Source organism: Lissotriton vulgaris, chromosome 9, assembly GCF_964263255.1.
Source record: "Lissotriton vulgaris chromosome 9, aLisVul1.2, whole genome shotgun sequence".
Taxonomy (NCBI): Eukaryota; Metazoa; Chordata; class Amphibia; order Caudata; family Salamandridae; genus Lissotriton; species Lissotriton vulgaris.
In genome coordinates this window covers 1,057,568,472-1,057,596,227 of record NC_141697.1, presented here as the reverse complement: position 1 = coordinate 1,057,596,227, position 27,756 = coordinate 1,057,568,472, and the positions used below count along the sequence as shown (strand labels likewise).

General features: G+C 44.4%; 1 protein-coding gene across 1 annotated transcript in view; it reads left to right on the top strand.

Moving 5' to 3' along the window:
* Positions 1-507: 507 nt before the first annotated feature.
* LOC147692792 (WAP four-disulfide core domain protein 2-like) overlaps positions 508-27,756 on the top strand; it is an 85,453-nt gene continuing 58,204 nt past the window's right edge. The window contains exon 1 of the mRNA XM_086939015.1: positions 508-853. Within this exon, the coding sequence (XP_086795141.1) occupies positions 763-853 (91 nt within the window). The 5' untranslated portion in view covers positions 508-762. The remainder of the gene's footprint in view (positions 854-27,756) is intronic.

Genomic DNA, 27,756 nt, shown 5'->3' with positions numbered 1-27,756 from the left:
AAATGCATCGGGCCAACTACTCCTCAATCGTCGAAAATAATTGTTTTGGGTTGTGTTAATGTGTGATAAGTATCACACCAAAGAATAATTGTATAGGAAATGAAGAATATTTCTGAGTGTCATTAACATGAGAAGAAAAGACAAAGCATGAAAGAATAATGACTTTATCCTAAGGACAATATGGGGAATAAAACCTAGAGAAATTCATGAAAAAATTGAGCAAAAATTGTGGTTTAATTAAGAATAGTAGTTTAATTAATTCTAGCTGTGCGTCAGGTCAGGGAGTAACATATGTTCACTACCCGTTCTATTAAGTTTCCGAAACTTCAGCCTGGTGAAAATGACCCTGGCCCCCTACGGGCCCGTCCTTTTGTAAAAGGGCATGATACGATTTACATGGGTTGTTCTACAAAATATTAAAGCCTCGGGCGTGCTCTGCGTACAGCATTTCCAGGAAAAAAAACTTAACGGAAGTGGTTAAAGTATCTTCCCTCTAATGATAACAGAGACTGGAACGACGAACATAAAACAAACAGAGGCAGTAATCCAGCAGGTTGCTGCTGGACAAAGGCAGAAATGCAATATCCTGGTTCACCCGCAGGCATGCCGAGGCACCTGCAGCAGCCGATTGTGAAACGGAGCGAGTGAGGAGGGGGTTGGACGGCTTGCCCAGGGACTAGCCCCTCCCTTCGGCTACACCCTCCCGAAAGGTTTTTAAGCCTCCACAGGGGCTAGTGCGCACACGCACTTACCAGCACGAGCATGAGGATGGCGAGCGATATTTTAATCCTAATGGTGGTCGGGCTCTTCCTGGGATCCTACCTGCAGGAGACGGGGGCAACAAACGCAGCAGGTATGTGGGGACGGCCGACGTGTTCCAGGGAACCTGGAGAGGAGGGAATCGGAGAGTGAGACAGACAGCTCGGTGTTTAGGGGGTGGGGTGAGGCACTTGGTCGAGGGGGGATCTGAGAGGCAAGATGTACCCATACTTTTTTATTTTTGAGAAACACAGTTCCCCTTACTTTTAGGGTAAAACCCGCCATCCAGGAACGGATGATTACGACACTTGAAATGCTTCAGCTGAAGTGTAAGTAGGGACTCTCCTGTGCTGTGAAACCGAGTAAGGCGAAGAATGCTACACAGGCTTGCCACGATGCCTGCTTCCCTGAAGAAAAAGTAAATGTGCGCAACTGGTCAATTTTAAAATGTAAAGGTGCTTGGAAGCCTGTATTGGCTTTAATCGATTGAATCATTAGAAGCTTCATGATGGCACAGATTATTTTGAGAGGTATTGTTTGGGGGCTATCAGCTAAACTGTAAAGTGTGTGCTTTCAAAAGACAGTTATGCTCTACGTACATGTGGTATTCTGTATTCTTTACTGTATCTTACTGTTTGTTTAATTTACTAGAATGTATTGTTTAGAACTTTGCTGTGCCATTTAGCCATTATGTTCTGGCTGGGTCAGTTTGGATTCCTGTTCCTGCTCATGCCGTGGGCTCCGTTTTGCATACTACTTTTCCTGTTATCTACTAATAAAAGTAGTTTTGGGACTCGACCAGCGTTTCCTGGAATGACTGTCGTTCCCGTCCACTACAGTACAGTCCGTGTATTACTAAAATCTATACTTTTGAAGCACTTTTTATATCTTAAATCTTTTTGTGGCAGTCTATCTTATACTGAGTGCAATGCACGTTTAGAATAAGGGAATGCATTTTCACAGTTCTTTCTCTCACAGACTTGGGCCTCATAGCTCTAAACATACACAGGTCGCTATTCTCCACTGCACCAAACAGGATTCAATTCTGTGGCTTTCTGGTCACAGACACAGACCTCTGCAGTGCATGAACTAATAGAGGTTTCATAATGTACCATAGTGCATTTCCCACCAATTAACATAACTTGCATTTAATTTTCATTCAAACTGTGCATTGTTTTATATGTAGTTACCTGAAGGCGAAAGATCGAAAAAAGTTACAGAATATTTAGTTCTTTTAGCCACACCTTTGACCACGCTCTTGTGTGCAGCATTGCAGTTACCATACTTTTTTGTAATGCACTTCGACCACTTGGTGAGGGGCAGAGACCGAGAAATATGTATAGTGTGTGTGCACGTGATGCATGGTAGGGTGGGGTTGTGTTCAAGCGTTTTTGGGGTGCATGATATTTTGTGTGCTGTGCTGGACCTGTGTGTAGTCATGGTCGATGGTGCGTTTGTGTTCAAGCATGATATATGGTCTTTGTCTGTATGCAGGAATTGTGTTGGTATGCACAAGCATGGTATGTTATGTGTGTATGCACGTGCATAACATTCGGTGCGGTGGCATTCTTTGGGTGGTCATGGCCAGGTATGCTTGATATACATTAACATAATCTATGGTGGGTCTGTGTAGGCTTTGTGAGGTGTGGCTGGTTTGTTTAAGCATGGTCTGTGGTGTTAGTCAAATTTGAGCAGGTGAGGCTCTCTATGCATTAGTGCAGGTATAGCTGACATGTGTGAGATGGAGACAGAATAAGATAGATTGCTTTGTAGCGTGGAGTGCATGTGTATACAGCTGCAGGCATCAATGTGCCACCGCATGCAGGGGCCCAAGCACCGTGGCACCACTGGGGTAAGTGTAAAAAGCACAGTTCTTACAGGGTTCAGGGTTTTAAGTGGGACGGCCAGACCCCATCCGGGTCTCAGGCCAGACAGTAATTAGAAAGCATATCTTGAAACGGGTCCCTTTTGGATCCTATATTCATGCCCCTCGCTTTACAGAAAAAAATGATCGATTTCTGAGTAATTGCTGTAAAAACCTTTAAAGTAAAACGTGTATGATGTAGTTGTAGTTTACAATTCACGTGTTTTACTTAATCTTGCTTTCGGTAAGAGTGTTTGCTTTTTCCATGTTGTTGTCTTTCGGTAATTTTGTTTTACATGCAGTAGATTACTCTTGTATAGTTTATACTGTGAACGGAATCCCCTCTAGGTGTTTGAGTGAGTTCAGTAGGTGTTTATAATGGGCTACGATTAAGACTTCTTGAGCGTTGTGCGATATTTCTTTTTGCTACAGTCATTCCTAACGTCACCTAGTCCTGGGTCGTCTTGTTTAAGTCCGTTGGGTCCCAAATGTTAAGGAGGCAGCATCTTGGGCTTGGCAGTACAGTGATTTGTGTAACTTGAGAGAGTGTCCTCATGATTGCCATCCAATATCTCACAATCACGGGGCAACTCCAGATAGTATGGTAGAAGGATCCCCTTTCTCCACATTCCCTAAGACAGAGCGGCGAATCAGCCTTACCTATTTTGTGCAGGAGTGCCCTGGTAAAGTATGTACGGTGCAATAATTTTAGCTGTACTAGCCTGAGCCTTGATGGAATAGCACCCTCCTTAGGGGAAGCTAGCGCCTCTCCCCATTCTGCCTCGTCGATCTCTCCTACCTCACACTCCCATTTAGCCTTCAGTGTCCCTGTGGGGTCTATTGTTCACTATTTTCTTGTATGTAAGTGATATCGCTTTTTTCTGGAGGTGATCTGTTAGGAGTCTATCCTCCAGCGGGGAGGAGTCCTCCGGGTTTGTGTCTGGCGGTATCAGGGACTGCAGTGCGTGTGTAATCTGCATGTATCCAAACCTCTCTGTCTCCACCAGACCGTATGTGGCCTGTAGGTGAGCGAAGGTGACCACCCGCCCCTCTGTCATAGACCGCCGACCGTTGAAAATCCTATTGAGTCCCAGTTACGGAACCCCTCTGTATTGCCCAGCATCCCCAATTTTTTAGTGTCCCACAGTGGCATAGCCTTCGTGACTACTCCTTCCCAACCGAGGGCTCGCTGAGTATCAAACCATATACGTACTGTGTGTAATGTCGGACCCGGGATTGTGTGTTTCTTCTTTTTATTGTATAGGTCACTCATTATCCCCGCCGGTTCTAATCGATGCCTATCAAGTCTAAACGCCGGGTTGTCCTGTGGGACATGCAGCCAGTGATTAATCGCGACCATCTGGGAAGCCCAATAATATGCCTTGACATCACGGCAGGGCAATCCCGCCGTCGTACCAACCCTTAATACGTTTTTGGAGTGCTATTTGAGGCGTTTTACCGTCCCAGAGTAGCGTTGTGACCTCCGCATTAATTGCTCTAAAATAGGTCTAGGGGATAGGGAACGGCGTATTCTGTAGCGCGTACAGAAATCGCAGGAGGGCCACCATTAAAAAAAAGTGCCGCCCGCCCCAGTAGTGTTAACGGCAACGTGCGCCAATGTTTAACATCCTTTTTAAATCGCAGCAGGGGTTGGGACAAGTTTATTTCTGTGAACTGCGCATGATTATGCGTCACAAATATCCCCAGATAGTTAAATCCGGCTGTGACTATTTGCAGCTCGGTAGCTGTGGGAAGGACCCCCGCAGGACGTACAACAGTGATTTGTCCCAGTTGATGATACATCCAGACTGACGCCCATACTCAGCGCATATCTCCAATAAGCGGTCAATGGAGTTCTTTGGGGATATCAAGTATAGAAGAATGTCGTCCGCATATAGCGAGATACGATCCTCCCAATCTATTGTCCATTTTATTCTTGTATCATGAGGTCCTGCCTTATCCACGCCGCCAGCGGCTCCAACTTTATCGCAAAAAGGAGGGGGGACAGTAGGCAGCCCTGCCGTGTCCCTCTTCCCAGTGGGAATTCTTTTGACATATATCCATTCACAACCACCTATGCCACTGGGCTAGTGTACAGCAGGCGGACCCATGTACAGAACTTTGGCCCAAAGCCCATACGCTGTAGAACCGCGAAAAGAAAGGGCCACTACACCAAGTCGAACGCCATTCTTGCGTCCAGAGAAAATATTGCTGCATCCTCTGTTATGGTTGCCCTGCGTTCCATTATTCCGAATGGCCTTCTCAGGTTAAGCGCCGTATTGCGGTGCGGCATAAACCCGACTGGTCAGCATGTATAAGGTCTGACAAATGCGGCTGTAGCCTGTTGGCCAGGGTCTTTGCAAGTATTTTTGCCTCCGCATTAAGGAGAGATATTGGTTTGTAGGATGCACATTCATTCGCCGGTTTACCGGACTTATAAATTGCCACTATGGTGGCAAGACGCTGATCTCCCGTTAAGATTCCACTTGTGAAGCTGTCGGTATACATCGCCAGTAGATGGGGCACTATGTGTTTAATTCCTATCTTATAAAATTCGATTGGGATCCCATTGGGTCCCAACGCTTTCCTTGTGTGAAGCGCTCTTATTGCCTGCGTAAGCTCCTCTGGCGTGCTATCCTCTTCTAAGTCAGTCATCGCGTCTGCATCTAGCGTGGGTAAACGAATGTCCTGCAAAAATGCCAAACTCTCTTCTACCGTTGCGATGGCGACTGGTGTATATATAGTTTTGTAATGTTGCGCAAGCGCTTCAGAGATCTGTTGTGGCGTGGACACTAAGTCGCTGTTCCTAGTCCGTATTTGTGTTATCCAGTTACTAGCCCTCTCTTTTTTCCCAACCATGCCAGCAAACGGCCTGCTTTATCTTCCTGACCATATATTTTGTGTTGAGTGTTAGTTAGTCTGGTAGAGGCCTCCTCTTCCACATATGCTCTATATGCCTGCTGGGCCACGTGTAATGGGTGTGCTGTCTCCTCCGTTGTATTGTATGCATGCACCTCCTCCGCCAGTGCGACCTCGGACTCTAGGTCATCAGTGTATTTCTGGTGTTCTCTCCTTTTACCCGTGATGAGTGAAATGGCACCACCCCGGAGCACTGTCTTATAGGCCTCCCATAGTGTAGTCGGTGAGGGAACCGAATGTCGATTTTCTTCAAAGTAATGCTTTGTGATCTGTAGGAGTTCTTTACGTAATCTACGGTCCTGAAGGTAACGGGGTCTAATTGGAAACAGTCTACGAGTCTGCGGGGTAAATGGCGCATAAGTGATGAGGACTGGTGAGTGGTCTGATATACCTCTAGGCAGGTGTCTAACGTCTGTCATCCCCAATATTCCGGTGGCTAGTGTGAAAATGTAATCAATTCTAGAGAGACTATTGTGGGCCCTGGAGTGGTATGTGAACTGCCTGTCCGTTAGATAACTGGTCCGCCATGTGTCCATCAGCCCTAGCACCTCTACAAAGTCCTGTAGTCTATGGGATGACCCACCCGTGTCTCTGGGAGGTTGCCTATCCAACGTAGAGTCCATAACCGTGTTGAAGTCCCCTCCAACAATCCGCTCACCACGAGGAAGTGTCAACGGGAATTTACCCAGGTCTACGAAGGCACCTTGGTGTAGTACCGGCGGGATATATACCAACACTATATTGTAAGATTTACCCTCCCACTGACCTGTGATAGCTGCGAAGCATCCCTGGTCATCATGATATGTGTTAGTGACTATGAACTGGAACCGCTTGTTTATGAGGATCCCTACCCCTCTAGATCCGGATGTGAAATCAGAGTGGGCTACAATCTTGAATCCCCATCTGTTTAGGGCTTTAACTGCCGTCCCCTGCAGGTGTGTCTATTGAAGCAGCGTCACCGCCGCACTCTTCCGCCTCAAATACTGTAGGAGCAGTCCCGCTTAATTTTGTCCCCTAACCCATTTACATTCCAGGTGATTATAGACATCTGCGATCGCTGTCCCTGGGCGCTGTAGTTTTGCGTTTCTGTATTTCTATCACCCTGGCTCATATTTAGCATTGTGTTCCGGGGTGGGCTGTCCTTTACGGACTCTTCTGTAACATCCTGTGCACGTCTCAGTTTGGACCCTTCTCTGGGGTCATAGTCCTGCTGCTCATGTCCTGCCAACCTCATCTTCGCCCAGTCGGCCGAATACAGCCAGAGTTCGTCGAGTGCTCAGCATCGTATCCGTCAGTCGCTATCGCCCCTGTGTGTCACTCCGCCTCACTGCCATTTCTTGTTTCCTCCTGGTGGTCTGCTGTGTCGTCCTCCTGTCCGCCCGAGGCCTCTTGTGCGGGACGTCACCGCCGTCCTGGTCTTTGTCTGCGCCGGCCTCCATCCATCCAGCCAGTCTTTTGCTTCACTGGGCGATTCAAAAAACCATGTTTTCCCTTCTGCCTCCACTCTGAGCTTTACCGGATAAAGCATAGCATATTTGAGTTCTCTGTTGCGGACCTCTCGCTTTACCTCCATGAAAGTGCGCAGCTGGGCAGATACGGCTGCTGTGTAGTCCGGATACAGGGTCACTGTACTATTGTCTATTCGGAGAGGTGGGCCAGTCCTGGCCGCTTGCAGGATTGCATCCCTGTCTCTAACATTGAATATACGTGCCAGGATCGGTCTCGCGGGGGCTCCTGACTTGGGCCATCCGCCCGGAACTCTATGCGCCCTCTCAACCGAGAAGAATTTGGAGAGGCCGCGAGGGCAGAGTTGTGTCTGTACCAACTCCTCAACAAACAGGTCTAGAGCTGGACCCTGGACAGTTTCTGGCACACCCAAGAGGCGCACATTGTTGCGCCGAGAGTGCCCTTGGCTTGGGCCATCCGCCCGGAACTATATGCGCCCTCTCCACGGAGAAGAATTTGGAGAGGCCGCAAGGGCAGAGTTGTGTCTGTACCAACTCCTCAACAAACGGGTCTAGAGCTGGACCCTGGACAGTTTCTGGCACACCCACGAGGCGCACATTGTTGCGCCGAGAGCGCCTTTCTTGGTCATCGATTTTCTCAATCAGCTGTTTTTGCACGAGCTCTAGTTGGCGCACTTGCTTCTGCAGAGTTGCAGTGTCCGTTGATAGGGCCTTCGTTGTGGTTTTTGCGTCCGTCACTCTTGATCCCATTTTAGAAAAATCAGCCCTTAGCAGTGTCACCTTACTGGAAATAGAGCCTATGGATGTCTGCATTTGCAGCAGGGTGGCCACCCTGCACGTATTGTACCTCGTGCCTTTCATCAGTGTCGCACTGCCTGGGTGCTTCCGGCTTCCATTTTACCTCGCCCCGTTGTCTGTGCCTTGTGGTCTTCTTTTTTCCCCCGGGCTACTCTCGACCCCTGTTGCCACGGTGGGCCGGGCCTCGTTGTCACACTTGCCGGCTTTTCCGACGCGTCACCACCACCCCGGTTCTCTCCCCGGCACCCCAGGGCTCCAGGGGGCCGTAGGCAATTGCCGCCTTTCTCCGTCACTCCATAGCACCAGATCGCTATGTTAGGGCACAGGCAGAGGTCTGCGTCAGCCCTTCGTCTCTCACCAGTGGCGCGTCGTGACCTGCAGTCTGTTTGGGGCCGCCGCGATGGGCCGTCTCTTTAACCCTATACCGCTCCAATTCTGTGCCGCCGACGTAGTCACTACGTGCGGCCCCGGCTCCACTGTGGCTCCCGGCTCCACCACCGGGACTAGGCCACGATTCTTCTTCCGGGCTGGATCGGCTCCTACGTGTCGCGTCGACTTCCAGATTTTTGGCTCCCGGGACCGGAGGCAGTGCGGCAGCAGCTGCAGTGTACCTCGTTGCTTAGAGGTACACTGCAGAGGTCAGGATTTATGCCAGATTCGTGGGGGGTGTGTCGGTGGGCTTTGGAGCTCTTCTAGGCTGCGGCCATCTTCCACCGTCGCTAGCCACACCCCCCTCTAAAAATTTTTTTTAAAGAATTTATTTATTTTATTATATCATTCAGTACTTTAAAAACACTGTACCATTAGGAGATTCAAACAGTATAGCCAGCATCTCAGACATATCGCACAACAACAATAATTCCGTACAAAGGGACCAGTGATTACAAAGCATTACATTAGGAAATACTGTTAATTAATCTTTCTTCCCGGTAGTGCACATCACTCTGCGTAACTGCTAGTATGTCCTTACCCCGGAGATTCCTGCCGATCATCTGCAAATACCTCTGTTGTATCGTGGTTTGTCTCTTTATTGTTTCTTTGGAATTATCTTCTACAACCTCCTCAACCCATATAAGGATTTCCCCCATGTGTGCAAATCTTCCTCTGCATGCACCTACCTCCTACACTAGCGGAGTTGCATCTTTTCTGCTACTGCCCATTTCTTAACATCTTTGATCCACCCCTTTTCGGTGGGTCCAAAAGGATTTATCCGTGAAATAGCCACCCGCCCTTTCGCTAGCAGCAGGACTAGTTGCATACATTTTCACTCAAGTTTCCTACCCTTTTGCTTTCTGACAGTCCACAATAGATATGTGGCCAGTTCCAGCTTCGCTGCTACATCCTCAATACACTCCGATCTCCTATTCACTGAGTCCCAATAAGTATTTACTGGAGCACCGTACCAGGCTAGGTGAAGAAAGGTTGCTGGTTCGCCCTGACACTGATGGCATCTGTCTGTTTTGTCGGGGTGTATTCTATGCAGGAACACCAGGGTGATATATGTGTGGTGTATGTAATTGAAATTTACTAGTTTGAACCGCGCATTGCAAGTCCCCTGCTTGACTAATGCGCAAATACTCTTCCACTGTGGATCCTCTAGTGGTGTACTCAGTCCTTCTTCCTCGGCCGCCCTAGCTGTTGTCTTAGGCTTATCTGCAAACCTGACTCTATTAAAGTGGGAAAAGAAGTGTCTACCGATGCCAAATTCCAATAGCGTCCTAAAAAGTTCAAAGGGAGTCGATACTTCGGGTAGGTAGGCCAGACGTTGCGCACTATGTCCAAAATACTTGCATACAATAAAAACTGTTATAACAAACCAGGAGGGAGAGGGTCAAAGGGAAAATTTTAAAGACCAGCCTAGGTTCACATCCCCAAATACTCACTTATAAACAACACAACAAACCTGGGGTCTAAAAGCCAGAACTCTAGCACACAAGCTGCACTTTCGCGGGGGTAAAGTGGTACCTAAGTTACCAAGCAGACCATAGAAAAGAAGAACTAACAAGTGGAAAAGAACGTTATAGTGATATGTGGAAAAATTCAGCCCAATTTATCTGGATAGCCATCAACTTATCGTTTTGATCATTATTATCATTTGGTCAACCAGTTATTGAGATGGTATGTCTCTTGATCATAGAGACCACCAATCCACAAATCGTGGGCCGAATCCACAATCACTTTAGAAAACGCAAAGAACAACTGAATAGTTGATTGCCACGAAGTGCAGTGCAGAACAAAAGAATATGTGGTGAATTAAAATAGGGAGCTGTGACAAGAAAAATAAAGAACCTTTTATTAAGATATAGGCACAATCCCTACGCTAAAAACAGAACAGTGCAGAAAAACAGTTTAAACAAATAGCTGCCAAAAAAGGGCCAACATGTTTCAGCCAATCGGGCTTAGATTCCCAGGCTTTCTTTAGGGCCTCTGCTCTCTAAAGTTGCTACTGCATATACAAATGCTAATCAGTGAAAATAAAGTGCTAATCAATAATAGAAAGTATATATATAGGGTTGAAATCAATACAACCTGTAGTACAGATCCTCCGCATCAAGGAATGCAGATGACATCCAGCTTGACTGGGGACTGGACCTCACCTCACCTGGACCATGCTCAGGATTATACGAGTCCCGCTCTATCCGTCGTTGCGTCGAGGACTAATCTGAGTCTAGGGGGAGGCCAATAAAAACTGGCCTGACCCACACCAAAAGTCTCATGTGCCACATCATATGTAATAAACATCTCATTGGGGTAAAGGTCACCTAGGGTCAAACACCCCCCCATCTCTCCATGCTCTGGCATCCACTGTGAAGGTCAACTGGCGGAACACTGGGAGGTCCCAGAATATGAACTCTTGTGCGAAGGGGGCACATCTCAGCACCACTTTCACCACACTTTCCCACAATGTGACTGTGTGGTTGATTAAATATGGCACTGCAGCATAACCTCTCCCACCTCGGTGGAGCAACTGCAGCAGTGTCCCTTCACTTAAGTCAGCAAGTAAATCCTTTTCTCAGTTGTCCCCTGTCTGACAACCAGTGTGCTGCATGCTGTAACTGAGATGCTAGGTAGTACATTTCCATATTGGGCAGTGCTAATTCCCCATCCTTCAAAGATAGTTGAAGGGACTCCCAGGTCATTCTGCTCCTCCCACCTATCCACACTAAAGTTGTTAAAAATGAGTGTTGATGCTTAAAGACTGTCCTTGGTAGCGTGTCTAATAAGTGTTTCAGAGTATATAGGCAGAAATGCAAGATCATCTTCGCCACTGCCACTTGTCCCATAATGGACACGGGGAGCATGTTCCAGAACTGTACCAACTTAGTTGGGCCCTCTGTCACACAATCAATATTACATTGTTTCCGCTTCTGAACCGTATGGGCCATGTAGTAAAGGAATATACACATGTAGTTTCCAGGTTGATTTATTGACAACCTCGGGACTGCAGGGTAAAAAGGTGAACACAAGGAAACGGCTACACAGAAACTGAACTCAGTGTAACATTATAGTTATAGTTATAGTTATGGATTTATATAGCGCTGAATCACCCATGAGGGTATCTCGGCGCTTAGGCTGTGGAACCCTTCCTGGCTCTCCCTGTGAGGGGCGGAGCCAGGCATCCCAGCGCTGGTGGGGCCGTTGTGTAGATTAGAGAAGGCGCAGAAGCGAGAATGATCAAGTCCGCGGACATTGATCCTATTCCAATCTAAACATACACGTTTGCAGAATGTGGAACACAGAACATTGTACATTCATTCTACAAACTATTAAAGACATCACTACACATCCCCCTTCTTTAATTTAAGTACAACTATATCCTCTCTATAAAAAGAAAAAGAAAAAAAATAATAATATAAGTAGTACAAAAATAGTCATCAACTTTCTTGGGTTTAGTGATCTTTCTACCAAAACCACTAAACTTATCAAAACAATTTTGGTTATTTGGTAAATTAGGAATCATGTTATCATTCCTTGAATCTAAAACATCATTTGAGTAAATATCAGTAGGTAAATGTACTTCTTCAGTGGAGACAGGTACATCAGTTTCGTTATTTCGATCAATGGTGATCCACCAGTACTTGTCACAGTTAGAAACATTTTTTGTACAGAGATTTTTTTCCTCAGGAACATACCTTTTTGCTAAAGCTAATTTGCTCATATGATAAATAGAACTATTCTCAAGTTGAACAGTGCTTCTATTTACTTTAACAACTTTTTGTGGATCACTAAATCTATTTTCACCTTTAACAATTTTTCTACTGGATTTTACTCTAACCCATTGGCCAACGTGAGTATTAACATCTTTAACACCATATTTGTTGTCAAACTAAATTTTGTTTTTATGTTTAGAATTGGTTAAACACTCTTTAATATCAACAATATTCCAGTCACTTTTTCCCCCTTTGTTTATCCAACCAGGATTTACTTTGGAATGGGGAACTACTCTACCTCTCATAATGGTGAAAGGACTATTAGCAATGGAATCATGTACAGTTGTTCTATAACTCCACATCATTTTCATCAATTCTGTTTTCAAATCTTTCTTATTATTCATGGCAAGCTGAATGGTACCTTTAATTACCCTGTTCATTCTCTCAACAACAGCATTTCCCCTAGGGTGATATAAAGCAGTGAACCATTGTTCAATCCCAGCATAATCCATGAACCTTCTCATTTCCAAAGATTTAAACTGAACTCCGTTATCTGTGAGTAAAGTTTTTGGAAAACCTTCCCTTGAGAATATGATCTCTAGGAAATTAATAACGGAACAAGTATCTACTTTAGTAACAATTTCCAGTTCAAGCCATTTCGAAAACAAATCCATTAATACAATGATACATTTTTGTGTACCATCAATTCATGAAAGAGGTCCCATTATGTCCAGGCGATACAAAAGGGTATGATGGACGGAGCTTTTGAGCAAATCAAACACTCACCCCCATTCAACTGATCTGGGTTTAATCCATCACCATTATTTAGCTCACTCAGCTACCCCAGTTCAGACATGGCCATATGCAAATCAGTCTGACCCTGTGCCTCATAGGAACAGTCCAGCCCGAACTGCCAAGCCATGTCCTCCCTGGTCCGGAAACAAGCTGAGAACACGGAACCGGGCTCGGAAGAATTACACTCGCCTACCTACGCGAGGGAAAGCCGCACACGGCCTTGTTTTATGGACCATTTGGAACCGCACTGGGTTTCCTCCATACTTGAAAATATCGAAAAAACGATTGACTTAAAGAATTCCGCCGCTTTGGACGCACTAGAACCAGTGCTCTTACTGGAAGGCCCGGCTGGGTCGGAATTATCACCAGCTAAGCGACCTTTTGAAATCGATACGGCCATCTAGCCCTGAGGAGTCGCGAAGGCGATGAAACACGTGTCGGCTGGCTGTAATCTCCATTAAAAGAATCCAAGATTTACTCTTCTTGTGGAACTTTGGTTACTTCTGTCATTTTGCTGTTCTCTAATGTGTTGTTATATTGTAACTGTACAATCATAATTACTTACCAGAGTGCTTCGGCAAACCTCTTAATTGTTAGCAGTATTTTTACTCACATGAGTGGTTTAGGTTTGTCCACTCGCCGAATAGCACCTAAATAATTTGTACCACCCTGTACTATATGCGCATGAACAGGCAGTGCACCCAGTTACTGTGCAAAAAACCTTCTCTTTGTCAATATCTTTGCTACCTCTATAGTTTCTCAGGCCGGCTGTCATAAGCGCGGAGATACTCCTCCGGGAGTCTATTCATAGCGCTATAAAAACCAGCAATTAAATAAATAAATAAATAAACCTTGTTCAATACAAACTTTCACTTTCTCTAGAACGGGATAATTCATTTGTGCTTCAACCCATTCTTTTTCTTGTAAACCTTGACTATTTTCATCCACAAAAATGCCAGCAACACAAACATCATTCTGAGGACTGGAATCAATTTCTGTAAGGGGTAATGATAACCTACTTAAAAAATCTGCAGTAACATTCATTCTTCCTGGGACGTACTCCACTTTATAAATAAAATCTTGTAATCGCATGGAAAGACTGGAAATTCTTGCTGAAGCTCTTGATAACCCTTCAGTAGTTAACACCTTTGTCAAAGGTTTATGATCCGTTCTAACAGTGAATTCTTTACCCCAAATAAACTTTCTAAAGTGCTCTAGAGCCCAAACACATGCCAAGGCCTCCCTTTCTATAACTGAGTATTTCTCCTCAGTTGGATACAGGGATCTAGAGGCAAAAGCTATTACAACTTCAGAGCCTTTCTCATTACCTTGGGTTAGAACTGACCCCAAACCTTTCCCACTGGCATCTGCGGTTATAAAGGTTGAAGCGGAAGGGTTAAATCCTTTTAATGTGGGATCTTTAACTATGGCAGATTTAATGCTTAAAAAGGAAGACTGGCATTTGTCAGACCACGCAAATTTACACTTATTCTTAAGTAAAGCACACATTTCATGTGTTTTATCCGCAAACTTTTCTACAAATTTGGAATAATATTCTGCTAAACCGAAAAAGGAGTGAAGTTCATCTTTGTTAGACGGTGGCGGAGCTTTGGATATGGCTTCAATAAGTTTGTCTTTAGGTTTTATGCCATAACGGCATATCACATGACCTAGATAGGTTACGCTAGATTCAGCAAACTTACACTTACTGATTTCACCTGTAAGACCCTTATCATCCAGAATACGCAAGACATTCCTAAGGATTTCATCAAGGTGCTTTTTTGACTTTCCCATGATTAATATATCGTCTTGAAAAAAGACGTCACAAATGTGACCTAACATTTGTGACATGAGTCTCTGAAAAACAGCTGCCGCCGATGCCAATCCAAAAGTCATTCGGAGGAATTGGAAACATCCAAAAGGAGTACAGAACACTGTTAAATGTTTGCAATTCATATTAAATGCGATTTGATGGTATGCCGATGACAAATCTAGTGTGGAAAACCATTTTGCATCCTTAGTCAAAGATAACATTTCATCAATATGAGGTAATGGAAACTGATCCACAATAATGTTATTATTAAGCCCTCTTAGAGCAACACATAATCGAACCTTGCCATTGGATCGTATCGCGACGACCAATGGAGATATCAATTCGGATGATTCTATAGGTTCAATGATGTGAGCATTCAAAAGTTTATCCAATTTTTGTTTCACTTCATCACGAACAATGAAAGGAATGTTTCTAGTCTTGTGAATTTTAGGACCAGCACTCTGTTTTAATTTGATAGAATGTGAGAAACCCTTTAATTTCCAGATTTTATTATTGATGACGTTTGGAAATTCTTCCAATACCCATTTCTTTGTATCTTCAGAATCACAAGCTACTAAAACTTGTTCAGGGCTATTAGGGTTTAAGATAATGTCTAATTACGTCTTTCCATCCAAGGACAGATGTCCATCTTGAGCTACATAAAATTTGCATAGAGCAGATCTGCCCTTGAATCTAAAAACCAATTGTCTAAATCTGATGATGTCAATTTTTTCACCAGTGTAACTCTCCGGATTAATATCAGGAGATTCTAAATGATTTCCAATGGTGGAGCAAAAATTGTCTACCCCCACTTTTTTGGCAATAATAGTGTATGGTGACCCCGAGTCTGCTGAGACTTGTAAGGAAACGCCTCCAAAAGAAACCCAACACAGAGGTTTACTATCTCCTATTTCACATGAGATTTTCAAAACAACTTTCTTTTTTTTATCACATTTTAGTTTAACATCAATATCACTATCATCTGATGACTCTCCTGCGCGCAAGCAACTTTCTTGTTTTTCTTATATGTTTTACGCCTACATGCTTTGGCAAAATGACCGATCAACCCGCACTCCATGCATTTGGCAGTACGTGCTGGGCACTTGTAATACTGCGCAGAATGAGAAGTGCTACCGCAACGGTAGCAATAATATTGTTGCTGTTTGCTTTTAAAAACATTATCATTCTTATTTTATATCACCCTTTTTTTATGAGTTTGAAAAGATTTGCTAGAGCTATATGAAATTTTGTTAACAGAATCTCTACTTTCTTTTTTATCTAATGAAAGTGTGACTTTAGCGCAACGTTCAGATAATTCTGCTTTTTTAACAATGGAAATAATTTCTTTCAAACTTGAATCACCTTCCACCCATAGTCTGTCTTAAATAACCATATTTTTCACATACATAACAATCTGGTCCCTAATGAGTTCCTCATTTAAGCTACCAAATGTTTACAAGTTATGGAAAGTTTGCGTAGTGGAGATACAAAATCTTTGACAGATTCATGTTTATCTTGTTTCCTTTGAAAGAAGGAATCACGCATAACCGCAACACACACTGCAGGTGAAAAATGTTCATCCAAATCTAATAAAGCAGCCTTAAATACATCAATGTCACTAGATCTTTCTTTTTGTTGCAATTGTCCAAAAGCAGGAAGACCTTTAGGACCCAAACAGTACATTAAGTCTTTTTTTCCTTTCTGGGGAGTAAACTCCACTACAATCCTCCAGGTTGGTGATATAATTAAAAAAAATATTCCTTCCATTCATTCCATTGAATGGTAGGTTCACCAGGAGAAGATAAAAATTCTCGGGGAGTAGACAAATGTAAAGCAAATTCAGAACGTGGAGCCACTTCTCTTTGAGATGGTTCTGCTGAGGTGATCATTTAGAATGTTCATGATTAAAAGATGCAAAATAAATGAATATAATACTCACAATCTGGCTGCAATATCTTGAAAATGAGAAAATACGGTTCCAATATATTACCGAGATTCAGATGAGCAAAGTATTCCCTCTCAGTGAAGTGCTGATGCAGAAAAGAAAGTCAATAATCAAAAATGACGTCACGTTGGGGTCATGACCAGCGCGATGACGTATGAGCGCTGGGTCATGTATCCTAGTGACGCAAGATCCGAGGCACAGCACACCGGAGAGGGAGCAGAATGGCAGCTCCAGACTCCGCAGCATTCAACTTGAAACACAACAACGCGTGTGAGTGCTCAACTGCCGATATGCAGGCGCTTTAGGATGGTGGAAACTCGAGGTAATTTTTAAGTAAAGAAACAGTACCTTTTCGATCCTTAACCATCCGCTAGCCCATAAACATCAGAAACAGCGTAAATGCAGGTTTTCACGATCCAAAGATGATTCACCTCACCTATAGCCAAGACGACTTTCGTTTGAGGATAAAAATACTCCAAGTAGAATTAGTCCAGCGTGGATTCTCCGAGGTTGCCACTCCTCTTGCCAGATTTGTAGTAAAGGAATATACACATTCTGGGGCTGATTCACAGAACTAATTTAAGACAAAATCCTAAACTTACTACTTTTGGTAGTCACAGAAGTTAGGATTTTGTCTTAAGACAAACTTAAGACAAACTTAAGACAAACTTAAGACAAACTTAAGACAAACTTAAGACAGACTTAAGACAGACTTAAGACAAAATCCTAACTTAGTCTGTCTTAAGTCTGTCTTACGTTTTTCTTAAGACACAGAATTTAGGATTTTGTCTTAAGTTTGTCTTAAGACAAACTTGAGACAAAATCTTAACTTCTGTGAATACAATAGTAGTAAGTTTAGGATTTTGTCTTAAGTTAGTTCTGTGAATCGGGCCCGTAGTTTCCAGGTTGATTTATTGACAACCTCAAGACTGCAGGGTAGAAAGGTGAACACAAGGAAACGGCTACACAGCAACTAAACTCAGTGTAACATTCCAATCTAAACATACACGTATGCAGAATGTGGAACACAGAACATTGTACATTCATTCTACAAACTATTAAAGACATCACTACAAGCCGCCATTATTCCTAAGTATCAGAAGTGGTCAGTTTCCCAATGCAAGGGCAAATCTGGTAATGTGGTGGGCTTCAGAGCCACCAGACATCCCAGAGGGAATATAAGAGACTTATTTTAGTTAATACGCAATCCTAAAATGTCTTCAAAGGTGTCAAAGTGCTCCAGAAGCAACTGCAGTGATTCCCTCGGAGCCGACCGGTTAAAAAGTGTGTCATCCGCATAGAGTGAGATTAAATGATCCAACCCTCCCACCCAGTTTCCCCACCTCTTAATGTTTCCTCTGAGCCTCAGGGCCAGAGGCTCTAGCACCATCGCGAAGAACAGGGGTGACAATGGTCACCCCTGTCGTGTGTCCCTCATGACATTCAGAGGAGCAGAACATAGTCTACACAACCGGAACCTGGCCATGGGTCCAGCGTAGAGCAGGCTCACTCAGTTTCTACATCGAGGTTCAAACCCCATTGCCTCCAGGACCGTCAGGAGGTACCGCCAGTTCACATGGTCAAACGCCTTGGCAATATCAATGGGTACCAAGGCTAATTCTCGCTCACTATCCTCCACTTCACGCATGGCATGCATTAACTGCCTAATATTGATGGTGGTGTTGCATCTGGGTATGAACCCACACTGGTCCAGGTGGACCAACCAAGCAATCTCTGGTCCCAATCGCAATGCGAGAACTTCACACAGGATGTTCAGGTCTATGTTTATTATTGTGTTTGGATGATGGGAGGATGGGTCAGATGCCACAGTACTGGGTTGCAAGATCATTGTGATGGTACCTTTGCGCAGTGATGTCAGGAGTGCTTTATTACCTTCTGCATAGACCTCGAGTAGACTGAAAGCCCCCACTGTATCACAGGCCTGAAAAAATGTGGCTGTGATGCCATCATTTCCCGGCATCTTCTTCATTGGGAGGGACATTATGGCCACCTGAATCTCTTCTAAGGTGAGTCCTGAGTCCAGTACTTGCCTACCACTTTAACCAGCTGTGGGAACTGCATCTCTTTAAAACATTCAGTGAGCTGTTCACGGTTCGGGTCATCTGGGCTGGTGTACATCTGCTCCAAGTGCTGTCAAAATACCTCCAATCTGTCACTCTGGGTTCGTGCCTCGCTCCCTCGGGGATCTATGGAATGGGGTACTGGGGTCGTGGGCAACTTGCGGCGAAGGATCCAGGCCAAGAATCTTCCCGATATATCACCCTCCTGATGAAGCAGTTGATAAAACGATTTCAAAGTGTAATGCTCTAGCCTGTTCCAAGTTTCCGTCACCTGCTGCAGTAGCTCTGTTTCAGTTTCCTGTTCACTCTCCTCCCGACTTGACTGCCCCTGTAAGGCTGTCAAGGATTCTCATTATGAAGGAGTTCTGTCTGTAGTGTGCACCGCATTCCACAGGAAAGACCCACACATCTACCCCGTAGCAGCGTTTTCAGTGCCTCCTATTCTGTTGCGCGGCTCTGGGCGGTCGTCCAGTTTATGTTGATATAGTCTGTCAGGGACTCCACTATAGTTTCCCTACCCACCTGGTCATGCAGTATTTCAGAAGGGAATATCCATGAGTATGGAAATTGGGGGTTTCCCATCCATTGGAATCGACATGCCACAGGTGCATGATCAGATACATAATGTGACAGATGTACTACCTCTAGTACCCTTGTAGCTGTCTGTTACGTTACCAAAATTCAATACAACCTGCTAAATGTACTGTGTGTGGCTGAGTGACAGGTATATAGTCCCATAATACCCGGTGAGTGTCCCTCCAGACATTGCTGAACCCCATTTGAGACATCTAGGTTTAATGCCCTGTCAGGGAGGGTGGCCATCCAAATCCCCATTCACCATACAATTAAAATGTCCACTCAGAACGTATAATGTCACTTATTATTGGGATTGATATCTGTCAGTATAGTATAAGCAGTGTTGTCATCCGTATTTGGACCATAATAATTAATGACCACCATTTCCTGGACATCTAATCTACCCTGAACCAGTATATATCGGTCCTCCACATCTATCTCCATGTATGTCACTGCAAACGGCACCCCCGGAGCAATCCAAACCAGCATCCGCCTAGAGGACAAATATGTGGCGTAATACGTCGACCTTCTCCATTTGTTTGCAAGATTTTTCGCTTTGATCTCTTCCCTGGAGACATACTATGCTAGCTCCATGACTTTTGAGAAGTGATAGCACTCAATAGCATTTCTTACAAGTGCTGAGCCCCCTTACATTCCAGCAAAGAAGTGTATAGTTAGTAGTGACGGTAATGGTATTGTAAGTCTGATGACCCATTTGCTGAAATGTCCACTGTTAGAACTGGGATTTCTGGTTGGCTAAGGCTTACGCCAAAGCCAGGCAGAAACCACCATTCTAGTCAGGGCAAGGGAATCACACATCAAGATAACCCCTGCTCACCCCCTTGGTAGCTTGGCACGAGCAGACAGGCTTATCCCGGAGGCAATGTGTAAAGCATTTGCGCACGCACACAACAGCAACAACATCCTAGGCACACCACAAAAGGAACTCCACACAAGGTTATATAAAAATAACTTTTGTATTGTCAAAACACATCAGATAGTAATCACACATTATACATTGTGCCAACTGGCACGGGCACTATTCACAAGGGATTATTTACACCAGGACAGGGCCACGTGGGCCACTGTCAGAATCAGCACTTAGTAGAACTATCACTTAGAATAACTGTAACACCAAATAACAATTATAGATCACAATCAGTAACCACTGGTAACAGGTAGGTACACACTACACAATACTAATAACTAATAACCTCTCTAGTACAAACTATACTAGGCAAAACAACCTCCTAAACATGAAAACATAGTTGGAGGTATCACAGGCATAATGGCATTGCACATTACGCCTAACTCACATTTAGGCCTAACCATTTTAAATACAGTAGGCAATCTCTCACTAGTCTAAACACATTAGACTCTGCCTCCTAAGAATAAATCACATTTAGGGGCATAACTCACAGTGAAACTAACATAAACCTCCACAGGAAAAACCATCTCTAGAGGTATCAATACAGGGTGGGTAAAACATACTAAATGCATTACATTTCCTAGCACCACATCACTCTAGCCCATAAAACACATTAGGCAAATACCATCATAACATAGTAAAATCACATTGCGCAAAAATCACATTAGGCAATTACCATCATAAACATAGTAAAATCACATTGCGCAAAAATCACATTAGGGCCTTGCGCCCTATCCATATACCAGTCCCCTTGGCCAACTGGCCATCTCAAGAAGGGGCTCAAATGCCCTGTGTCCTGAATGTCAGTGCGCGCTGCCACGCAGCGCCAGTCAGGGGTGCGCCACCGGCGCAAACCTAAACGTTGCAGCTGCCCACTAATTGATGGGCAGCTGGGAACAGTAACAGGGCCTAAACGTTGCAGCTGGCACTAATTGCTGGGCAGCTGTAGAAGGCCTGGCACCTCCGTGCCATCTCTGTCCCTCCCAGGGACTCTCACTCAATTGCGCCTAAACGGTGCAGCTGCCCACTACTTGCTGGGCAGCTGTAAATCCACTGGGGTCTGGCACCACTGTGCCACCTCTGTCCCTCTGAGGTTTACCTGGGGTGCGGCAGTTTCGTGAAGGGCTGGGAGTCCCGCGGCACCTCCCGTACTCCGGTCGTCGCTCCCTCGATGGAGGCTCCTTCGCGGAGGGGGCTCAAGCCTGAACCAATCCGTGCGAGGCTTAACAGACTAGCCCCTCGCGACTCCACAGCCTCTTCCCGGAGTCAGCCACTCACAGCGCGGCACAAAAGACGAGCCCCTCGTGATGCGCAGCCTCTTCCGGGAGTCAGCCACTCACAGCGCGGCTCAACTCTGCTGACGACGGCGGGACCCAGGCCGATGGTGGTAGCTTTCCTCGGCTGTTCTTTGTCCCGGGCAGCGGCGGTGATTCGCGGACCTGGTAATTCGGGGCACGGCAAACCCCCTCACAACGGCAATCCCCCTCACAGGGCACAGAGTGTAGAACGGCCGCCCATGACGTTAGCAGCTTACTCGAGGGACAAAAGGGCAGGAGCGCTTCCCTTCGAGGGAAAACCACCGCGCTCTGCCCAAAAATAAAGCGCTCACGTCGCGCTGGGGGCACAGACAGCCCCACAAGTCCCCAGAGATGACCCCTGCATCAAGAAGGGTCCCAGTAACTCAGGATTCACATAAAAGGGTCCTGGGGGCAAAGTGAAGCAAAGGAGACCCCATGCAAAAAGATCCTCCAGGCTGTGGTAAATAATATATTACCCTGTCATAATTTCTATAGTTAAACAAAGGATCATGCATATACTGAGAGGCAGAGTCTGTGGTGTCCGATTCAAAAGGGCTTTATTTCAATAACTCGAGTTAGGGGAGAATCGGTTCCATCACCACTAAGGTTCAGGAAGGGTCTTCTAAACTTTATTCACAGAGTACAATATTTATACATTAAATTGCATAGAGAAGGAGGAGCGCTCCAGGCAGAGCAAGAGAAAGAGAGAGATAAGAGCATGAGGGCGTATATGTGGGCGTTCACTTGAGGAGTCATAGGTGAGTCATAGGTGGGTGGATACCTGAAGGGGGGTTGCATGGCCAGCTTGAACTTCACCCTACTTGTGTGCGCACTTGGTCATGACGTGCAATTGACGTGTAACTGGGGGAAGCTGGGGGGAGCGGACTTTCAGTCTAGTAGAGAGGCCTTCAGTGTCAGGACGACCTGCACGTCTGGTATTATCTGATATCTTATGTCCGGGGATGTATTATCTGAAGCAAAGGTCGCTCATCACTAAGAGCCAGTGTGGGCATATATTTCTTCGCGCATTGCGTGGGGGCCGTGGGCTTTCTTTGGATGCGAGCTATATAAATCACTTAAACGGGGACAGAAAGGCTAGGCCCTATCTCTGCAGACGGGTTCTGTTTACCTTCTTCACCAGGCAGGAATGTGATTCTGTAGAGCAAGCAGATAACTGTGTGCAAAATACTGTCTTGGCACCCCGGGCAGGGCTCCTCTCGGCTTAGCCAGAAGTATGTGAGAGGTCAGGGATACGTACCTGCAGCCCTCAGAGTGTCTGGAGGCATGAAAACCCTAATTCGGAGACTGGCTCAGGCTGCGCCACAAAATGGGATCAGGCTGCGCCACAAAATGGGTTCATCTCTATATTAAAAGTGCACAATGCAAACACATGGGCAACATGGGCCTCAGTGCAGAATTAACGTTTCTTTCATGGAAGACTTGGTAACTGACATCCTAAAGTGGGACGGAAATGCAGAGGCATTATTATTGCAGGTCATAGAGGGAAAATGCATGGGAGACATGCACATACACTAAACGTTGGGTACAAGCAGGGGACACATTGGCCATGTAAAATTTCATTTTCCTCAAGGCATTCAGGTCCATCAGCAGTCCAGGGGCTGGGCAGGACCCAGGGAGGCAAGCCTTCGCCTGGGCCCCAGCAGCAGCACGCCCCTGGTTGATTCCAGTCAGAAACAAGAACATTTTACAAGAGGTCACAGCCTCTTTTTATACACAAAAATCCCTTTGTCTAGCAGGGTGTAGGCAATGTAAGAACCAGCTACAACTGGTTATGGGGAACTCCCTTTCACTGGCCAGGCTAGGGACATCAGACGCACCACAGGGGTGGAGCCAGCATTGTGGAGGGAAGGATCAGCCCTATTCAGGTACCAGGTGTACCCCTCCCTCACATCAGCATGCTAATCTCTCCATTCACCACCGGGGCAGACCCATCCTGACTCCTGGAGCCAGGCTCACCAGCCAGCTCCAGCCAATCACACGCCAGACACAAATTAAACTAACATGCCAACTTCTAGAAGTGGCACTTCCACACTAGACACAATCATGCCGCATACATCATTGCGCAGCATTCAATCTCACGAGTTCTTAAATACCAAACTCGATCCTGCACTCCCCACACATCAGGAACTAACATGGTCACACATATTCCCCATGCATTCCTATGGGAGGACAGGTCACTCTCACCACACACACACAGAGCGCACACACTTTACACTGGACCACAGTGAAAAAGTATGCAGGGGTTTGGGATACAGGGGTATTGAAAGGGTTCAGGGATAGGTTTGGGTTTTGGGGTACAGGGGTATTTTTAGGGTTCAGGGCTAGGTTTGGGTTTTGGGGTACAGGGTTATTTTTATGGTTCAGGGCTAGGTTTGGGTTTTGGGGTACAGGGGTATTTTAGGGTTCAGCGGTAGGTTTGGGTTTTGGGGACAGGGGTATTTTTAGGGTTCAGGGCTAGGTTAGGGTTTTGGGGTACAGGGGTATTTTTAGGGTTCAGGGCTAGGTTTGGGTTTTGGGGTACAGGGGTATTTTTAGGGTTTAGGGATAGGTTTGGGTTTTGGGGTACAGGGTATATTTATAGGGTTAAGATGGGTTAGTGTTTAAGGGTGTTGGGGTATTTTAATGAATAAGGGTGGGTTATGATTATGGGGTGCAGGGGTATTTAAAGGGAGCAGGGTGGACACCCGGAGCTGGAATGTACAGAACCTGGGAAGAAAAAACAATGAAATATTGGGCACAAAGCTCGCTTTTTTTCCCGTAATCCCGCGCCCCGCATACGCCCAAGCCCCCAGGACACGGCCACAGCACACAATATGAGACATGGCATGAAGGGCGGAACGTACCACACGCCACCAGCGTTTGTCATGCCCACAGCACAACGCAGACACGCCCACAAGGGACTACTTTGCTGGCAGGGTTCTTTTACCTGTTAAATGTATATGGTGGGCGTCTGCATAGCCTATGTCCTTCTGCTGCAACTGCCCTTTCCAACGCTGTATTGGGTGTTGTGATTGGTGCTGTGGTTCCTGAGATTACCCGCCTCAAAGGTTTGGGCTCTCTTCTTTATTATATTAGTATAGATATATACATCTTGTGGGAGCCTATTCGAGAAAGCATCTAGATACATAGACTATTTCCTGAACCCTATTGTCAGAACACTTCCATCGTATATAAAAGACTCTACTGATTTTTTGAAATGTATTTTTGATATTTGTTGGGACCCTACTACTATGGTCCTATTGACATTGGACATTTCTACTCTATATACGAATATAAGACATATTTATGGTTTGAAAGCTTGTGAGCACTATCTAAATAGAAGACCAATACGCCTTGCGTCCCAAAATAGGATGATTCTTGAGATCATGGAATGGTGTTTATCCAAGAATATCTTTATGTTTGGAAATGATCTATATATTCAGGAGCGGGGTACCGCGATGGGCACCTGCTTTGCCCCCAGTTATGCCAACCTCCATCTCGGCTACTGGGAGGAGCAGGTGCTCAGAGGGGACCCACTTGATCATTGGTCGGAGCACATCCTTTTGTGGGTACGATATATCGATGATGTCTTCGTGCTGTGGCAGGGCACGGAGGCATCAATCGGTGTTTTTGGAGATCAACCAAAATTCCCTAAATTTGGAATTTGTGGGGAACTTCAGTAAAGTCTCGATTGACTTCCTTGATATTAGAATAACCCCTTTGAACAATAAGTTAGAAACAACTGTGTTCCGTAAACAGACTGCGGGGAATTCAATACTACATGCAGAAAGTGCCCATCCAACTGCATTAATAAGGAGCATTCCATTTGGGGAATACTATAGGGCCAGACGGACATGCAGTAGTGATGAACAGTTTAACACCATTGAAGAAGAGATGACTCAAAGATTCCTAGAGAGGGGTTACAGCAAGACCATTCTTAAAGGTGCTGCCAGTAAAGCTAAAAAATTGAGTAGACAATCCTTACTTTTTGAGCCTTCAAGAACTCGTAAATCAAATTCAAAACAATCAAATCATGGCAGCTCTAGATTTATCACTACTTACAACACTAAACATAAGGAAGTTAGATCAATACTTAGAAGACATTGGTACCTAATCAGAAACGATCCAGTGTTGGGTTCTAAGGTGAAGAAAAATCCTGAGATCACCTATAGAAAATCCAAGTCACTAAAAGATCTAATTGTCCGTAGTGATTTTGTAGATAAACGTAAGAGTAGTGCTGATTGGTTGAGGCCAAAACCTGGCTTTAAAAAGTGCTTTAAGTGCAAAGCATGCCTACATGGTATGAATCGCACGGAGTTTAAAACAACTTTCAACAAAACTGTTAAAATAAAAAGCACCATTACATGTAAAAGTGAATTCGTTGTGTACCTTTTACAATGTCCTTGTCCTAAGATCTATATCGGAAGTACAATTTTACCTGTACACCAACGGATTTTGCAGCATAGAAGAGCAATAGTCAACCAGGATAGGTCTTACCCTGTGGCCCGACATTTTGAACTTTACCATCAGAGTAACCCCGAAGGTCTGCAATACTTTTGTATTGCAGAAATCCCAAAAAAGAAAAGAGGGGGAGACAGAAAAAGTGAGTTGAGGAGATTGGAGACGTACTTTATACTTGAATTTAATTGTAAGGAGCCCCAGGGCCTGAACGTGGATGAAGACCTATATACTTGCTTGAGTTGACTTTGTAAATATTATGAACTGTTTTCTAAACCTTGATAATTCCTGAACTGTATTTTAAGATTTTTTCGTCATTGATTTCTTTTAGATGAAAATTTCTTTGTGATTTTAATGGTCTTAATCTGAGCTTTTATCTTTCATACTTTCATGTGTAGAGGTGGTTTTTGTCTTTTAAAGACGTTGGCTCAGGGATAACTTTATTGCAATGAAGTAATGCTGTTTTTGTTCTGTGATATGCACTGACACTTTGAAGGGTATTTGGGAATGTGCAATTTGAGTGAAATGTTTACATCAATGAAGTACTGTATTTGAAATTGGAGCACTTGCACTTTTTCACTAAAACTAAGATATTCCCCATTTGTTCTATAGAAATGTATTACAGGGGTTAATGCATAGTTAATAAGTACTGTGAAAAACATAGAAATGTTAGCACTTTATTTGATATAATAAGCACTGCTCAAGCACTAGCACTTTCTATCTTTTTAGTGCAATATTCAGTCAAATTGTTTACAGTATATAATGGTCTGTTGACTAAAGCACTTGCACTTTATGATTTTAATAAGGTTGAATTGAATTGACAGCATTACCAGGAGCAATATTCCCACAAGTACAAGTAGTGTAACTTGATTGTTAGAGCCAGGACATATTCACTTGGAACTGAACTGTGCTAAAATTGAATACATTGTGATGCTTTGACAACATGAGGGGTTATAGATGAATTTTTCTCACTTCACAGATAGGGTTTGGCTATGTTGTAATAGGCACTTGCCTCAGTTCAATTGTGTACTGTTGTACATTTGAGCTAACATATTTCTTTGAAAAGAAAATATGCACTTGCACTTTAAAAAATTGGAAACGGTTCATTTAAGGGATAGTGTTATAAATATTTCTCTCATTGAAAACGGTTTCAAATATTCCCTTACGAATGCTGTGTAAAGTGGGGTTTTACTATGTATTATTCATCTAAATATCACTCTTGAATACATTGGGAGAATGTCAAAATGGCCGCTGTATTTACATCAACAGTGTGTTCCTTTGTGAGTCCCTTTTTGGTTTTTATCACCTTGCCCATGTTTGTAAAAGGAATGCTCAGACATCCGCAAAAACATCTTGATCAAGGGAGCTTGACTCCCGAAACGCGTAGATGGAATTGCTGAATAAATAAGCTTTAAAAAAAACTCTGCTCGTGAGTGCCTGGATGCTTTCAGTGTGAGACTGAGAACTGGAATCCTATCCCGAATATATATATATATATATATATATATATATATATATATATATATATATATATATATATTCACTGAAAAAAACATAGGTTTCACACCACTTATAGTTACCTGGAAATTTTACTGACATAAAACCATTGAAATTCCCACGTTATAGTTAGTTGGACTCACTATAACTTGCGCGTGTAATGCACTGCTGATGACATCACATATTACATCACTCATGACATGGTAGTGACATCACTGAAGACATCACTGATGACACCATCCAGTGAACGTGTGTCTTTCTGAAAAATAAATATGTTTTATATATGTTTATGTAAAGGTCGATGGAAGAATAAATGTTTAAATAAGTGTCTTAATGGATGTTTTTAAAAAAAAAATGGTTAACTGGCTTATTAAGTGTATCTTAGTGAATACATATATTAGCGAGTAA